General features: G+C 40.4%; 3 protein-coding genes across 3 annotated transcripts; all 3 read right to left on the bottom strand.

Moving 5' to 3' along the window:
• Positions 1 to 962: 962 nt before the first annotated feature.
• LOC115690823 (uncharacterized) lies at positions 963 to 7,044 on the bottom strand. Its single transcript, XM_056312714.1, has 14 exons — positions 7,014 to 7,044; positions 6,763 to 6,900; positions 6,458 to 6,628; positions 6,125 to 6,256; positions 5,709 to 5,848; positions 4,617 to 4,703; positions 3,962 to 4,090; positions 3,277 to 3,426; positions 3,021 to 3,092; positions 2,654 to 2,722; positions 1,925 to 2,026; positions 1,597 to 1,767; positions 1,424 to 1,503; positions 963 to 1,056 (listed from the first exon to the last, which is right to left on the bottom strand). Exons 1-14 carry the CDS (start codon positions 7,042 to 7,044, stop codon positions 963 to 965), a joined length of 1,566 nt encoding a protein of 521 aa, XP_056168689.1.
• A 1,624-nt stretch (positions 7,045 to 8,668) lies between these two features.
• On the bottom strand, positions 8,669 to 14,242 carry LOC115690816 (uncharacterized). Its single transcript, XM_030617296.2, has 13 exons — positions 14,082 to 14,242; positions 13,898 to 13,960; positions 13,599 to 13,769; positions 13,083 to 13,214; positions 12,658 to 12,797; positions 12,386 to 12,472; positions 11,730 to 11,855; positions 11,023 to 11,175; positions 10,522 to 10,593; positions 9,858 to 9,959; positions 9,496 to 9,666; positions 9,328 to 9,407; positions 8,669 to 9,008 (listed from the first exon to the last, which is right to left on the bottom strand). The coding sequence occupies exons 1-13, from the start codon at positions 14,110 to 14,112 to the stop codon at positions 8,954 to 8,956; spliced, it is 1,383 nt and encodes a 460-aa protein (XP_030473156.1). The 5' UTR covers positions 14,113 to 14,242; the 3' UTR covers positions 8,669 to 8,953.
• A 2,170-nt stretch (positions 14,243 to 16,412) lies between these two features.
• Positions 16,413 to 17,943, bottom strand: LOC115690824 (uncharacterized). Its single transcript, XM_030617303.2, has 2 exons — positions 17,226 to 17,943; positions 16,413 to 16,763 (listed from the first exon to the last, which is right to left on the bottom strand). The coding sequence occupies exons 1-2, from the start codon at positions 17,797 to 17,799 to the stop codon at positions 16,684 to 16,686; spliced, it is 654 nt and encodes a 217-aa protein (XP_030473163.1). The 5' UTR covers positions 17,800 to 17,943; the 3' UTR covers positions 16,413 to 16,683.
• Between the last annotated feature and the right edge of the window lie 520 nt (positions 17,944 to 18,463).

Consider the following 18,463-nt stretch of genomic DNA (forward strand, 5'->3'; position numbering starts at 1 on the left):
CCTTTCGATACGTACCTTTTGCAGATCGAAGATAAATCAGCAACTGATTGTGTCTGGATGAGCGCCCCAAGTGTTGCGCCTCTACCGGTATCCACACACACGAACGGAATTCTCCAACGATCCACGTGCTAGCGAAAGATCTTGAAGTTCCTTTTTCTTGAACGCCTTTTGCTTTTCGATACTCTATCGAAAAACCCTAGACAGAGAACGATTCTCTATCTATTTATACAGCCTCATTATCTAGCGGAATTAAAAGAAGTGGGACGGGCTATTTGGGCCCGCCAAACCGTCCACCTTCAATCGTACGTTTAATCGTTATCTCATAACGCGCACGACCGCATAGATAATTTAAATAGGAGAATAAATTAAAATCTACTTCTTAAGTAGATCAAGGCGCATAGACAATATTAAGTCCGTTCGCTATTGTGTGCGACCCTGTAGGTTCACTAAACATTAGCAGTGTGCCCAAAACTCTTTTGGCCCACAAGTCATAAGCGGTCTCTAGCAAGACATTATGACTACCTAAGTATAGTGAAGATCGGTTTTCCGACACAACCTAATCCACAACTAATATTAGTGTATCAACCTTGATTGATTCTTAGGGCAGACCACTAACAGTTTGATGTTCGCAGCGAAGGATCGGACAACCGAAGAGATCGACCATCAGAGGAGTGTCTGTGGATTTCGACACTGACTGAACAGAAAAACTTCTTGTTTTGGTCTATAGACAAAACATATGAAACAGCAAAAACAACACAGGCTCACATGATGATATGATACCAGAATCCAGAATCCATGAAACCTAGAAGAAGAGTAATGATGCCTCCTGTTTTTAGCTTTAATAGCCTCCACTCATGTTCCTCACTTCTTTCCTGAATTTCTAACTGAAAGTTACTATGAGGGCTTGTGGTCTCTTTTCCTGGGCAGTGATGTATGGCCATCCCAAGCACCTTCCCTCCAGCTCAAGCGTCAAGATCATCCGTCTTCTTCGCCTTGCTCAAAGTCAAACTCTTTTGGTCCTTACCGCGGACCTTCTTTGCATCTCGGACAGCTTCTCTGTGAAGACGACAAAGCACGAATGAAGAACGGGCATAGAACTCGAATTCCATGCAAGATACGATTTATTTAGCATCTTAAAGTTAAGTGCGCACAACCGCATGTTCTAGCTTAATTGCTCAGTGAAAGCAGGGTGCAATATTCAAATTCTACATATTTGATCAGGCACATCTGATCCTGAGTTTCTCGAAAATGTTTAGCTTTTAGCATTTCTCATTATCAGCGTCACAGACTCACAATGTCTTTCTAATTAAATCCACAACTAGGACTTCACAGAAAACCAGAGAAGTTAACGATGATGACATAAGAACGAAGTAGCCACATATTAGTTTTTAATACCAAACTGGAGCGACCTGTTCGGCCTAACCTGAAAGCATTTACAAGTTCCCAATTCTCAGGGTCAAGTTTGACAGCCTCATGGAAAGAATCCGCAGCTTCATTGAACCTCTGCAGCATGTTCCACAGTCTATACGGTCAGTAGTTAATTCAACCTACTTTAATTCCATACATTAACGGACCAAAGAAGAAGTGAAAGCATGCCTGCAGTAAACGCAGAGCTGCACCTTCCCGATAGCAAGCTTCTGGCCAATCTAGTCTAAGTGCTTTACAGGCCCTTGCATCAACTAGAGCATGTTCTGCTTCCCCCAAGCGAATCCAGCAAAGACTTCTATTGGAGAGCAAAGTTGCGTCGTTTTGGTCAAAGCCTCTTGCCTGGAATTCCAGAACCAGACGAGTAGTTCAATCCAGTCAGATTGAGAGTGCTTAACATGTTTCGTTTTTAACGTATTTATGAAAGGTGTGATATCTTCATTGTTGATAAAAGTTAACATGGAAAATGTCGAGAAGAATTGATGACAGGAGAATTTACTTGCGTATAAGCGTATAAAGCTGCATGATAGTCTTTTCTTTTAACCGCCGCATCTCCTCTTAATTTGGCTTCGGCAGCTTTCTGCTTTGCTTCTTCACTTTCCTGAGAAAGTGAGCATGTCACAACACAAAACAATGGAAAGTTGTGCATTCAATATCTCCACATCAGTCTATTCACAGGAGTCGAGCAATCTCCAAGCCCATGCAGATTAGTCACATCAAGGATCAATGTATATTTACATTCGAAGTGTTTTCTGCTTGATGTGCTTCACCCGCAGTATGATTGATAGACCATTCAGACTAAAAGTAGCAACTTCCCCAACTGAGATCAGCTAAGGTTCAGAGTGTCTAAAATGCAGAGTGGATGATATGTCATTAAGGAAGAAGGATCAAAAGACAAAGAAAGACCATTGGCGCAACCCTATGGTTACAGGAGACCATCTGTTTCTCCTCCATACCTCCTAAGGAAGCATCAACATCATCACACATATCCTTTATCGCTTGCATATAGCCAACACTGCTCCGTTCTTTTTGAGAATCCTCTAAACAATTTCTCTCGAGACCATGACATATACTTTCTCCACATCTATAGAGAATAGATGCAAATCTTTCTATTAACTCTTACTCCCTCTGTGCATTTCGTATAAAAAATGTCCAATCAATGTAGGTAGAGCAATTTAAGGAAAAAAGTTCATGATCAGCAATAAGTAAAACTACAACGAACTGTTACCTCAGAGAGCTTTTCCTTTGTCAATAAGATGTCCTCCTGACGAGTTTCCTTTGCTTTGCCAATTTCTTCCTGGAAATTGAACTTTTGAGCTAGAACACAATAATGAAGCACTAGAAGGCCAATCTCAATGTAAACAATGCGAGAACACTCGTAATTTCACTACCAAATATTATCCCAACTGGAGACTGCCTTCAGATGGGACTAATTTAAGAGTTCAGAAATTCAAAGATCAACTAGTCTTCTTATAAAAGAGAATAAGGGAACACACAAGGTAACCAGTATTTTTTCAACGAACTGACTTAGGTAGATTATATTAAGGAAAAGAAATTGATGATGAAAATTAAGTAAAACTACAGCAAAATGTTACCTCAGAGAGCTTTTGGTTTGTCAACAAGTCGTCCTTCTCCTTACTTGTTTCCTCTGCTTCCCCGACTTCTTCCTGTAAATTTAACTTTTGAGCTAGAACACAATACAAGACACACAAATATTCCAATTTTAAAACAAATAAAAGCAAGATACACCAAAAACAAAGACCAGAATATCCATCGAAATTTGGAAATTTCAAACAAAATTCACATGAAGCAAGAGATAAAAAAAGCCATACACGGCAGAGACCTTAATACCTGCTTATCACCACATTCAGCCTGCATATGCATCATGATTCCATCCACACTCCATGGAATAGTTTTAATATTTGAAGTCTTTGGAAAAAGAATCTCCACGGCTGCACGATGGCCTCTTTGTGCTGCAAGTTGTATGGGTGTTTTCCCATTCTGTGATGACGAGCAAATCATGATCTTTAATGAATGATCCACTGCCAGTAAGAGTGACAAGAAGTCCCCAAAAGACCTTCCATGAATCTATTTCAATAAAGGTGAAGGAAATAATAAACGAGATTAGCCATTAGGAATTTAAGTTAAGTGTTTAGAGTGGCTTTTCTTTTTCCTTTCTTGTATTGTTTGAATTCTACCTTCATTCAATGTCAAAGACCTTTTCAAAACATATAAAGTTTAGTCATTTACAAATTTTTCATGATTTTTTTATCTTAAATATCTTTTGTGTTTTCATATTTTGAAGTGAAATCATAATGTGATTGTTTTTAGTTTACACAAATTACACATTAACAATTTGTGATGAAGCATGGATCACGCAAAAATATGAAGCAATCATCAATCAAAAGAACTGTTCCTTTTTTCTGCAAGTTACTGCATTTGCATTTAAACAAGCTTTCGGAAGAAGAGGGGAGAGAAAGTAGTTATATGAACATGAAATCAAAACTTAAGGAGTACTAAAGCTTTAAAGTTCGACCTCGTCTCTGACATTGGGATCAGCTCCAGCTTCTAGTAAGCAACTTATGATATCGAGCTTCCCCATGAAAGCAGCAACATGCAGAGGTGTTCCTCCTCCAGGAAAAGTAACATTCACCTTTGCACCCCACTGTATGGACATCAACATTATGTGCACAAGGGAGTTACAACGCTATACGTAAGCACATAAAAGCAAGCAAGGGCATTAGTTGGAGTTCCAAGCAGCCACGGTACTGTTTTCAAATCGAGTATAAATGGTACTTTTAAACAATAAAAACAGGTAAACGGACATAACCCTTCTGTAAATCTTCATGATTAAATTGAGTCTTCCATGGAACTTGAATGTTAGCAAGAAAGGGATGTTGATTCCATTATGCGCTACTATAGTCAGAGTTTAATTCATAGAATAGCACACAGCATTAAGAGGGCACGACTAAAGGATACGAATAAGCAAGCAGAAATATCAGTGGAGACTCTTGACTGACTGAAACTTGAGTAGAGCAATATAGTGTCAACTAACCTATTCTAATTGTTAAAAGATACAATGGGTATGATGGAGACGGAAAGGCAGCTTGGGGTACAAGAAAATTAAAGTAATCAAACAACTGTATATTCAGGATGATATTAACTCTTAAATGTCTAAAAGTTATACAAACCCGAATCAACAGCTTTAAGCATTCAAGCGATTTGATAGTGACGGATGCAAAGACCGGAGTTAAACGATCAACAGTTTCCGCATTAGGCTGTAAAACAAAAATAACAAAATTAGATACCAACTGCTCCGCCACATCCCAAAACTCCTTTTCTGTCACTGGTACGGAATAATCTCAGCATGACGCTGATCTAAATGGAGAAGAGACATGAATAGCAATTTAACAAAGTGATAGGCAAACAAAGAAATGATTCTCAAATGTTCCACCGTTGGTTTCTCTCTTTTGTTGCCAAAAATGTATGCAAGCTGTTCCTTGCTATCTCGAATCAAAGTGCAGTCATGGGTGTCTGTTCGTTAAAATCATCATTTGCATCCAATTTTCAAGATCTTGTCAACACTACTCCAGCAATATCATAGCAATCATAATGTAACATCTCAACTTTCAATCCACCCATCCACTTCATCATTAATGCATCCAAAGATGACGATGTGTCCATGATGAAAATATGTTTGTCGATAAAGACGTTTACTTGGAATACAGCACATGCTCTAATTTGGTTAAACAAGTCTCAGATTTTTCCCTATCATCAAACAAATTAAGGAGAATCCACCGTAATCTGGAGGGAATTTGACAATGGAAATACAATACTCAAAGAAAAGCCACTACAACCACTACTGACCAACATAAATACAATGGTATTACATATAAAATGTCAGTGCATATAAAAAATACCTAATTTAGATAATTTCACTACATGCAGTAATTTTTGAAAATAAAAGCTAACTCCGTGCATTGCGCTGGGCCACATGCTTATTACTATAGCATCATCACAGAACAGCTCAATTCCTCCAGCCAGGCAACCATTTCCACCTTTCTCTTTCTTCCTCTCTTTATCTCTCTATCATTGATTACAGAAGAATATATATCTTGCCTTTTGTTTATAAAGACTGGTGCACATGCAGAAGGCATATGCACGAAGTTGCTACTCTCTCTGTGTGTGTGTCTCTCTCTCTCTATGAATACAGCTTTTCAAGCTCACAAAAGTCCGCCATGAAAGAGAGAAAATTCAAGAGATTACGGATTTCTCAAGCTTACGTTAGCATGATGTTCTAAGAGAAATTTTACAGCATCTAGCTGAGCACAGCCAGCAGAAAAAAATAAAGGGCTGCCCAAGGAGCTTTGATAATCGATGTTGACCCCTTTAGAAAGTAGAAAGTTCATCAATTCGAGGTTCCCTGCAAAGAAAGAAGCACAGATAAGCATGTCCATCTTCAGTTGACCACGACAAGATGCAATGCGCAAGCGCTAATGTTTTTGTGCGCACGCGCGAGCATGCGTGTGTGTGTGTGTCTGTGTCTGTGTGTGTGTGTGTGTGTGAGAGAGAGAGAGAGAGAGAGAGAAAGAGATAGCTAACTCAATATGAAAAATCATAATTGTTAGCTTTATCTGGGAATGCAATTGTGGCAATTGGTAAACGTAGATGCTTACCAAATGTACAGAAATTGACTTACCTGACCCAGCAAAGTAATGCAATACTGTCAGACCACCATCATTAGGTATGGTAGAATCGGCACGTCGATCTATTAGATACTTTGTTGTTTCAATGTGCGCCGATCCAGCAGCAAGATGAAGAGGAGTGTCACCTGACAAAGAAACAAATTTTCAGAAAATTATTCGTCTCCTACTTGCAGGTATTAGTGATAGTGAACCATAGCAGGGTAGCCACGACCCGATGAAAAGCAGTAGCCCGAAAAGACTCGAGTTTCACAAAACCAGGCTTCCACGCTTATACACAAATCTAAAAAACCAACAGAGCCAAATAGATACAGCTAAAAGCGGGATACCCTCAACGTCTTTTGGGTCCACATCAAGCTTCAACTCCTCCAACAAGTACTTGCACACTTCAATCTTGCCCTCTATCGCGGCCAAATGAAGCGCCCCACGTCCCTTATCGTCCTTAGCATCCGCAATGGTTATTGCCATCCCTCTCCCATCGTCGAATTGCGAAGCCAACTCTGTTTCACCACGTTATTCGACGGATGCAGCACATTATGTAGAAATCCGAAGGGAAAGAAACCAAAACTAGGACTGAAAGGGCGGAAAAAAATAAAAGAAAAGGACGCAAGAACAAGAAGAAGCCAACATGTACCTTTGAGTAAGCCAAGATTTCCGGCACGAGCTGCACTAAGAAAACGCAGGACTTTCGGACACGTTGCAAAATTCGGTTTGAGAACAAAGTTAAAGAACATTTCATCATCATCGAAAAGCACGCTGCAGTCGCCGCAAACTAAAATGGTGAAAATGTTCTCAGTTTCCTGTTCAAACGGTGATGATACGCACTCCTCTTTCTCCCAGCCATCACACACACACACACGCACGCACAGAGGGAGAGGGAGAGACCTCTGAGGGGAGTGGACGCAGGAGACGCCATGGACGACGCTTTCACAGAGCTCGAAGAGTAATGAAGTATGATCGGTGGATGTGGGTGTGACAGAATCTTGAAAGGGCATGCCTTTTTAACGGTTTCTTATGGCCAAACCCCGCGCAAAATCTCACTACGGAGAGCGGCTGGTAAGTGACAGTTGTGGTAGTTAACAGTTAGACGTTGCTGACTGAGTTTCTTGTTTGGTACTAACTAGGGGTGCGCAAAACGGACGGCTCAAACCGGGAACCGCCTGGACCGGACCGGACCAGCCAGTTTGGTCCGGTTCCCGAGAGTATCGGTCTAGTTCCCGATTTCTAAAACTGGAACCGGTGTCCGGGCAGTCCGGTTCCCGACCGGACCGATTACATATATATATTTATTTTTTATTTCTTAAAAAACTTAACCTACGCTTTTTTGGTTTGTCTTTTCAATTTGAGGATCATTATTGATGTTTGATCATCCATGGTTGCAAAACTTAGGGTCCTTTTACTAAGATCTTTTTCTAAAAAGTAGTGGGGAACACAAATAGATAGCATCAACTAGTGGAAAAAAAATTGATCGGTTCCATTGGACCTGACTGGAACCGGACTGGACCACCGGTTCGGTCCGGTTCCCAGTTCTAGGATCAACCGGTCCGGTCCCCGATTCCAAATTTTTGGGAACCGGTCCGGTTCCCGATTCCACCTTGAAACCAGACTGAATCAAGAATCGATCACCTCTAGTACTAACTGAATTCCAGGGAGAAAAAGTACATTGAAAGTCTCAGACTCATACGTACAAAGCGCAATCAAGCCTTTAATCTCTTTTATTATTATAAATAAATAAAAACTTGAAATTGTACTTTGTAACATAAGTTTAGAACTCGACTATACTTTCGGATAAAGATTTACGACTTAAGCAAAACAATCAAATGATTTATCCGTTTACAACATACATGTATTTCTCACAAGATTTAGGGCTTGGTTCAAATTTAAGGGAGATTTGTTTTTGGCTTATCTTGGCTTACAATTCACTCTGTCAAAAACAACACTTGAATTTTTCACTCAAAAAATAGAATTCAATTTATTCGAAATGTGAGAAAACTTCAAATGATTATATTTCTGTCGTTTATTTATAATCAGTAAGTTAAGCAGCAAAAGGCAAAATCAAAATGCTAAAAGGCGAAATCAAACTAGATACAACCTGTTTTAGTAATGAAATGAAATGACCCATATAAAACTGTTGCTTGCTGAATTGGTCGCGTTTTTGTAAGGTTGACAGATTGAGGACGGAAATGGAACTGGATAAATAATGAAAATATCATCAGATGGAGACTCCAATTTCCTTCATTCCTTGTTGGGTTGTATGATGAATTATGAAACAACAGATAAGTGCATGTATGGAAGTGGATGAGCATGCACTTCTAGTCTTTCATGGCTTTGCTGAAAAGGGAAAAAGATCCAGTCAATCTGCTATGCTCATCAGAGAAGAAATGTGAGACTTCAACCATGATAGTCGAAACAAAATCATTTCTCTTTTTGGTCCGTCGACGAGCCAAGACTGAGTAGATCAGTCACACAGCTCAACGACCAAGGCCAGGCATACCATTCTTGATGGATGGCGAAACCTTACGACAGCAAGCCTCACCTCGGACAAAACTGCATAGAGCTCATTACCAAGAACACAATATGCGACTGATGGACAAAATTCGTACAAGCTCAAAAAGGAAAACCAAAAAACAAGAAAGGTTGATGCCGTCGTTCTCACTCAAATGGCCTCCCCTCACATTCGACAATTCTTTTTTTCCTGATTTTACAGCAAAATTTGGCACGAGGCATATAGTCTTTCTCAGGGAAAATGGCGCATGGCTATCACAAGCAATGTTCCTTCGACTCGAGCATCAAGTTTTTTCTCACGGCATCTCAAGCATTTCAAGTCATGAACTCTTTTTGTCCGTACCATGGAACTTCCTTCCAGCTTCGACAGCTTCTCTGCAAAGACCATAAAACATGTCAAAAGTCTAAACTCATATTTCATGCAAATTCTAGTTAACTGAAAACCACAACTGTAATGCATTTGCCAGAAACAGATACTTTTGCATTTTAGACCATGAAATCTTCTCCACGTATAGAAGAAACAGGATATGGTAGTGTCCCGCGACTCTTTGACACTATCACTCTATCTCGCTATCACAGCCAGTTTTCAGAGGCTTTAGTGTTAGGCACACACAAACTTCTAGCTTTAACCCAAAACAAAAATCTAGTTACACATTAGTTCTTAATTAAAATTGGAGAAGTTTGCTCAGCTAACCTGAAAGCATTTACAAGCTCCTTATTTTCAGGGTCTAGCTGGACACCCTCATAGAAAAAATTGGCTGCTTCTTCAAATCTCTGCAGAAGATTCCAGTCATACATAGGTACAAAAAGGCACAGACACTAATGCCAATGATGGACTACTAGAGAATATGTGAATCCATGCCTGCAAAAGACGCAAAGCTGCACCTTCCCTATAGTAAGCTTTGGGCCAATGTGGTCTAAGTTCCCTACAAGCCTTTGCATCAACTAGAGCATGTTCAGCTTGTCCCAAACGAATCCAGCAAAGACTTCGGTTGGAAAGCAAAGTTGCATCATTTGGATCAAAGTCTATTGCCTGTAATAACCAAATCAAAAGAGTGGTTCAACTAAGTCAGATTGAGAGCATTTCACATTCCGAGGTATTATTTTAAGCGAGATTTGATATAGTAGCCAGAAGAAGTTTCCGTCTTTGCTACACTTGAGAAATGAGTTGATTACATGAGAATACATACTTCGCAAGGCAGTAGGATCAGAAGAAGAATTTACTTGTGTGTAAGCGTCTAAAGCTGCTTGATAGTCTTTCCTTCGAAAAGCATCATCTGCCCTTGATTTTGCTTCTGCGGCTTTCTGTTTCGCTTCTCCACTTACCTGAGAAAGCAAATATATCACAAGATTAAATAGACAGAAACTCATGCATGCAATATGTCCACATCAAACATTACACGTAAAGTAAGTGATCTACAAGCCTACATGAATCACATACGTGATGGATTAACCAGGTATATCCACATTCAAAGGCCTAATTTGGTGAGTGAAAGCTACTACAACAATCATTTGATAGACAACAAAAAGACACTAAGTCCATGAAATCTTGATCCAACTTTCCGCAATCTCAACCGCTAAAGACAAACTTTTACAAACAACATTAGGTATCCCTAATCACCCATCTTCAATTCATTATGCTATCAAAATTACTTCGTCTATGAGTTACTTGCAAATCAATGGTAGAATGATAAAGAAACTGCTAGCATTTTCATTAATCATCTGATTAAATGCATCAAGAAAGAAAACGTCATTACAAGATACAGAAATCAAAGATCATCTAGCCTACCTGACTAACAGAAGTAGTATAGCACAAACTATAAATACAATACTATAAGGAAAAAGAGAACGTGATCAACAAGAAGTGAAAAGTACAATGAAGCATTACCTCGGGAAGGTTTTGAACTTTCAATGCGGTATCCTTCTCTGTACCAGTTGCCTTCGCCTTGTTGACTTCTTCCTGCAAATTGTAATTTTGAGCTAGAACACAATACAAAAACAACAAGAAACCGATTTTATATCAAGTAAATGCTTGAAAATCTGTGCTATTACGAATATACTTTCGTTCCAACTGAAGGACTCCCTTCAGATGATGAACTTGTGGATGCCTTAGTACAACAATTAGTAATTGAAAAGCAGATTAAAAAAAGGATCTTTCTTAATAACATAGTAAAGAATCTTTAATATAATTTCTTCAAAATGGATTAGCATATTCTTTCCCAAAATTCCACTCCAATTAAAAAGAACGTGTGAATTATGTCATCAAGCAAAAGCACTAGTAAATGCAGATAAGTTGACATATATCTTTTTCTGTACAACTCCCTCCAGTCCAATGACACAACGGAGGAAAAAGCCACCAAAAGCAAAAGTTTTAAGTCCCAATAGCTACCTGCAAATTACCAGCTTCAGTCTGCATATACTCAATGATTCCATCTGCACTCCATTTGGGAATACTGTGAACCTGTGTAGTCTTTGGAAAGAGAATCTCCACAGCTGCACGATTGCCTCTTCCTGCTGCCACCTGTATAGGCTTCAGCCCATCCTGCGATGACAAGAAGAGACACGATGTTTGATTTCTGTCAATTAAACCATTTTAACCGATAAGCCTGTGAACTTGACATTATACTGCTGCTTCAAAAATTCATCCCCAGAACCTAATGCAGATAAGACCTTTAACATTCTTGGTTAAGTAAATCTTCAACTTGTTTGGATAGAATTAAGTTTAAGTAAAAAGTACTTTTTGCTTTCCTGCCAAAATTTAATATATTATCCAAATTGAAAAAATTAGAAAATATATATATATGAGAATCTACGTTTCAACAATTGTATATTGTGAAAGCTTCAAGCATTTAGGGCTCAAAAAAAGTCAAAGTGCATCTGCAGCAAGATTTAGATTAACCAAAAGCATTGAACCATGCAAAGCTCTGAAGCAATCATAAACATCTATTTGCAATCTTTAGTATAAAAAGAACTCTTTATCAACCATCTTAACTTAACATTATTATATACAGAACAAGCTTTCAGAAAATGCAAATGGATAAAACGATAACATAAATACAAATATTAGGTAAATTAAAGCCTTTTAAAGTTCTCAACCTCATCCATGATATTGGGATCAGCTCCAGCATCTAATAAGCAATTTATGATTTCCGGGTTCCCATTATCAGCGGCAATGTGCAAAGGTGTCGCTCCTCCAGCACTAATGTTCACCTTACCACCAGCCTGAGCGAAAGGCAAAATCACAAGAACCATTACAAGAGATAAAAGCAAGCACAACCGCACAAGGAAAGAAGATTCATGGCATCCACAGCATAGTCTTTCAGTGGTGCATAAACTGTAGTTTCCAAAAATCAAAAGATGCATTCAGATGGAAGTCCTAGTAAAATATCCAGAATTAATCGAGGTTTATGATGAAATTTTTGCAAGAAAATAGAAGTGCAATTCTTCATCTGCTAGTTAAACAATGTTAAGAGAAAATTTAACCAGAGTGTTAATACAAAATAAGGAATAATAGCATAGTTTACAGAACTAACAAGGGAGATCAAAAGAAAAAAGGAAAGACAAGTATCAAGGAAGGTTCTCATTGAACCTTGAATAAAGCAGTAAAATGTCAAGGATCTTATACGCACAGATAAGGATAGCAAAAGAGAAAGGGGGCTGGGGGCATAGCCTCCAAGAAAACTGAATTAACAAAAAAGACTACAGTATATCCAAGACACAAGTTAAATCTTAAAGGCCAAGAAATCTAGAACCTGAATCAACAGCTTCAAGCATTCAACAGAACCAGCAGCCACAGATGACAAGAGCGGAGTGATGCTATCATCAGTTTCAGCATTAGGCTGCAAAACAAGATATCAAAGTTATATACAAAATGCTCACACCACATTACAAAACTCCTGTCTACGTAACACCAACGAAAATGCCCAGAATAAATCCCGAAATCTCCACACACGCACTCTCTCTCTCGAAACTACTCTTTTTTTAAAGAGATAAGTATAAGAAATGACGAATTTGACAAGCTTACATTAGCATGATGTTCCAAGAGAACCTTTACAGCATCTTGTTGAGCATGACCAGCAGCCCAAATTAAAGGGGTGCCAGCATCACTTTGAGAATCAATATCAACAACTTTAGAAAGTAGAAACTTCAACATTTCAATGTCCCCTGTAATCAAGTTAGCACAATCAGCATGTCTATCTTCAAATGATACCATAACAAGATTGTGTGTGCGTGTGTGTCTTTGATTTTTTTTTTCTGCAGAGGGGGAGGATAGAGGCTTGCTAAATCAACTGGGATCCAAACGTGTCTATCTTCAAATGATACCATAATAAGATTGTCTATGTGTGCGCATTCGGTTATACTTGGAGGGGGAGAGAGGCTTGCTAAACCAACTGGGGAACCATACATACTCGAACATAGCAGTTTCCAAAAACACAGAAACCAACTCACCTATTCCAGCAGAATGGTGGAGCGCTGTGGCACCTAAGTCACTAGGTATATCAGGATTGGCACCTTGCTCTAGTAAATATTTGGCAGTTTCAGTATGGCCTTGCCGAGCCGCGTGAATAAGAGGAGTCTCGCCTACAATAGAAAAACAGATTCCTATGATAAGCTTGTGTGTGAAACAGAGATTGAACTATTAGCCAGCATAACCATGGCCAAACAGAAGCGAGAAAAGATTTGTGGTCAAATAGATACTCAAAGGGATATGCAGTGCAAACTTAGATTCTACAACATCAGAATGCCAATACCTTAGTACAAGAAACTCAACGAATTCAGTGCATAGACACAACATACAGCCGCTACAAACCATAACTACTTTCGGGCTCAGCTCCAGCAAATATCATTAACCTCACACAACTAGAGAGAATTTAACCATTACACACACCGCCACCCCAAATCAACAAGGTCATAAATAGTCAAAAACAGATTAACACATAACAAATAGCTAAAAAAAGGGGATACCATCATCGTCTTTCGTATCGATGTCGAGCTTCAATTCCTCCAGCAAGTACCTGCAGACCTCAGTCTTGCCCTCTCTCGCCGCAAAATGCAGTGCGCCCCGCTTGTTCGCGTCCTTAACATCCGCTATAGTCCTCGCCGTCCCTTTCCCATCGTCGAGCTGCGACGCCAACTCTGCTCTCCAAACTCAGCAATTCAACACAAATTGCAGTGCGCAACACAGAGAAAACCCAAAAAAAAAGGGGCCAAAACCCAAACTCGGGTATTGAGAAAACAACAGCAGTGCCAAGACCAAGACATACTCTTGAGCAAATCAAGATTCCCAGTTCGGGCTGCATTCAGAAAAAGCTGAACTTTTTGCCTCACTGCAACAAATTAGCACATGAACCAAGTTACAAAGCATAACACAAAACAAAAAACAAAGCATTTCTTCATCTGCTACACACCCACATTCAGACAGACAGACAGACAGACAGAGAGAGCGACCTGCTAGAGCATCAGATGCGTCAGCAGACATGATCGATCAAGGAAACCAACAGTCTTGGTCTGCTTCTTCCTACGGAGCACGAAAGATTTGAACTTGCTCGGCAGTTCGTAGGTGGGTGCTGCTGCGTGCGCTTCCGGAGTAAAGAAGAATGGTGAGAACTCTCCGGGGCTGCGCGACAGAGACAACCCCTCCTTGCGGTGGACTCAACTCGGGTCCGAGACTCCGAGTTGATTCCGGTTCGCGTGTCCATCGCTCGGCCGGTCCGGACCGGGATGAACCGGAATCCCTTCTAGCGGTGCTCGGGCGGGCCGGGCTTTAGTTTTACAAAAATACGGGTCGGCCCGAATCTGTTGGGATGGAATTCCCGAGCCCGGTAAGTGGCTTTTCCTTTTGGACTCTCTCTTTTTGTAATTTATCAAACTTATTAATGATCCAATAAAATTCAAAATAATCTGCCTGTTTTTTTCCCAAATAATTAAGGGATAAGTGCAGCTAAAACTTGTCACAAAGCAAAGGTGCAATTGAATCCTAAAATTTTCAAAAGGTGCGATTAATTCCTAAAACTTATCGAATTTGTACAATCGAGTCATTCCGTAAACTCAGTCCAATTTGGCTAACAAAAAATGCCGACATGGCTTTTTTATTATTTTTTCTCTCCCAAGCGGCACTAACATGATTAAAACGACATCGTTTTGGTCGAAACCTAATTTTTAATACAATTTTTATTTAAATTATATTTTTTTTTAAAAAGGAAGAAGCAAGCCAGTTACCGCCGTCGCCCACCATCGTCAGGAAGGGCCAGCAATGGTGGGGGAAGGGTCGGCAGGGGTCGCCAGGCCCCAGGCCCTCGCCTGCTAATTCTTTTTTTTTTTCCTCTTTTTTGTATTGTTTTTAAATTTTGCTTATTTTTAATATAATTTAAATAATTTTTTATTGAAAATTAGATTTTGATCAAAACAATGTCATTTCAGTCGTGTCATCGCCACGAATGATAGAGAAAATAATAATAATAAAAAGACATGTTAATTTTTTTCGTTTGTCAAGTTGGACGAAATTAACAGAACAACTCAATTGCACCAATTTGACAAGTTTTAGGACTTAATTGTACTTTTTGCAAATTTTGGGACTCAATTACACTTTGAGGACAAATTTTAAGACTTCCAATGAACATATCCCAATAATTAAAATGATAGTGCTTAATTATCTACTTTAAGTCTAAAGATCACGGCTTGATCCCGACAAGAAATTATCGATCTTCGATTTATGTTAATCATGGGGACTTACTTGATATGATTAAATGAGAGATTTATTTTCAAGTCACTCCACTGGACTCTAATCTCTTGACCGGACTCTTATGAAAAAATGCAGCGATTGCAACTAAAATATTGTTATTCTGAATAAATTTTGCTTTTAAGCAATGTATAACAATAATAAGAAACTTTGATTATTGCAAACAAAAGGAAGAAGAAGAAAGGAGCAGACACAAATCAATGGAGACGAACACAAAGCAGCTCCAAAAGGCAAAACGCTGCACTGGGGACGGGTAGCCAAACAGTCCTTAGAAGCTGCTGCTTCCCCGGCGTTCGACCAATAGGGACCGGGAAAAGGCGTCGGCGTCCCTGTTTCTGTTGTCTCAGCGATGGCTTACGAGCCGTCGCCCGCAAATGGAGGAAAGGCTCGCCCGAAACCCGTCCCTCCATATCAATAGCAGCTAACCAGATAGGCGACGAGGGAGCATGCTGTCGCTAACAAGCTTGAGGAACGGAGATTGAATGCCTTTAGCGACGGCTCAGGACGTTGCATGTTCTCTGCTGATAGCAACGACGTTCTTCTGCACGGTAATTCGAAATCGTAACTTCAACTAACAAATAGTTGCATTCATAGGTAGGTGGGATTTGCACAGCTTTCTAACTTGTGCTTATAACTCCACCGGTGACTCGTCCTCGCGTACGTCAAGAATGCTTAGTTGAGTCACGCGAGTGATAAGCTTCCATGATTATCTTGTCAAGATCAATGCTCTTTCCAGATCCCACGTACCTTTTTTAGTTAGTTACTCAATCCGTTCGACCCCATAAACGGCTCGATTAAGCTGATTCACTGCTCACATCGTTCTGGTCGGCCCAACTCGACATCCGACCTCCATGCATGATCTAAAATCCAACATCAGAAAATGGATACACCCGAGCGTCACGACATACAACTACACTTAGCAGGTACAAGGCTATCGTACCACGATTGGCTTCTGATAGTCACTCGAAAGTCGAACATTTTCGCCATCTTCTGAATCACGCTACGCGAATTTACTAGTAAAAAGAAGGGCCGAAAGCAAAGAGAAAAAGAGCAAATGCATTGTCTTGGAGGGACAGTCATTGAGAAGGCAAGAAGCAATATCTGTCTTCTCGGTTATATTCATTTACACAGATTAACAAGCCCCAAGGAAAAGCCATATCCATCAACCTCGTTTTGGCTATACATCAAGTATCATCAAATGAAACCCTAATTTTAGTTTAAGCTTCTCTCTCATCCTCCTCAGTTTTTTTCCTCTCTTTTTTTTTTTCTGTACAAGCTAGTCGTCCCACAACCACACACCCATTTGATTTTTCAGGATGATTGCCTTAGAGAACATGCCACAGCTTGAGCCCAGTGCCTCAGTTTGGTCTTCACGTGCTGAGGATCATCACCTATATATATACGTACACATTTTTTTCATTTCAAAGGAAAGAAGTCAACAGGAAACAAAGTCTATCAGACAGATATTCATATCAGATGACTTAAATTTGGAAAGTTCGTAAAATCTAATGAAGTGACTTCGGCAACAAGCTAAAATAACATGAAACGACATGTAGATTGATTTCTAGCTAGGGCATCTAACCTAATTTTGAAAGCTTGGAATGCAAATGAAGCTATTATTTCCTGTGGACTTTGAAATTGTTCGAGACCATTGAAGAAGATAATGGAGATTTGATTGTAGTAGTTGATAAATGGATTGTCAGTTGTTTCAATGAAGGTGTTCGCCATTTATAAAGTTTTGTAGATGAACCATTTTTCTCATATCCTTCATGAAACAACTGCATTTTCATGAGAATAATCTCTAGCTATATTTTGTTGATTTTCATTGGGATAAATCATTTCAAAAGCCATACCTGGATTACAAATCTTCCAAGCGTCGGAGTCGCTCGTAGGGCTCTCCAAGGACATGGACCGCCCACCGAGCGAGGACGGCGACGATTGCCCTTGGCTCTGTGGCGTCGACCCAGGGCTCAGGGAGAGCTGCCGGTTTACCGCGAAGTAGAGGTCAAGAGCCGGCAGCGTGTTGCACAGCTTCTGCCCGTCCTTCTCCTTGAAGCCGAACCCGAGCTCGATGCTCCCCTTGAGCTCGTTCAGGTCCTCGTCCGTGATGTCCTCTGGCGTCACGCCGAGGCCGCTCTTCCCAAGGATCTGGCGCCGCCGCTTCTCCCACGCAATGTCGCGGGGGGTCTCGCACATGGACAGCTGCTTCGTCAGCCGCTTCCGGTTCTTCCACCGCGGCGGCGCCAGCGGCATGCGCTGCAGCTCCTCCAGGTCCGACGAGCTGTGCGGAGACCGCGGCGACGACGGGGCCGACGACGATGAGCAAGAAGACAAGGGCAAGACCTGCTTCTCTTCGCTACATTGGTCGACGTCCTCCATGTCGAGCTGTTGCTCCTGCAAGGTGTTTACCGCTTCCGTGCTGCACATGTCGAGGCCCGGAACAGCACGGGCCTCCGGCCGGGGGGGGTTGCGGGTGGGATATCGGGAGTTAAAACTAATTTGTATTCAAAAGAAGAGAAAAAAATATTATTATTTGTTAATATTGGGTTGAATTTGATGATACCAGCTCAAAACGAAAAGAAGATGATGGAGAGAGCTTTAACGGAGGACAGCAGTGCAAAACCTAATTATGGTTAGAAGAGGCGTCGGTCACGCCCGTCCATTAGAAGGGTTGTGCTATTCTTGCACCGTCCATCTGTAACTGGAAAGACAACAGTCCATGGAAGTTACTTTTGAGGGTTACATATGAAAGGTGAAAAATGGTGCATCGGAAGCTTCCGTGAACGGGCCTGGTTGATTAACAAGCACATGTGTGATTAATCTGTTTCGGTTCATCGTCGAACAGGAATTGCAACGCGTGCCGTATGGTCGCAGCCAGATAACAACAAACCCTAAAAATGATCACTTCGGATGAGTCGTGTCGGTAATCCAATAAATTTAATTAATACATCTCATGCCTCGAACGAGACTTTAAAGAATCGAGAGTTAGGGCGTGTTTGTTCGAGTGAAAGAGTTTTCGGCGATTTAGTATTCTGGACTTTCACATATTTGGCTAACTAGAAATGATCGGTCAACGGAAAATCATTTATGG

This window comes from Syzygium oleosum, unplaced genomic scaffold (assembly GCF_021117445.2).
Source record: "Syzygium oleosum isolate NSW1041296 unplaced genomic scaffold, Sole_v2.1 Sole_v2.06, whole genome shotgun sequence".
Classification (NCBI taxonomy): domain Eukaryota; kingdom Viridiplantae; phylum Streptophyta; class Magnoliopsida; order Myrtales; family Myrtaceae; genus Syzygium; species Syzygium oleosum.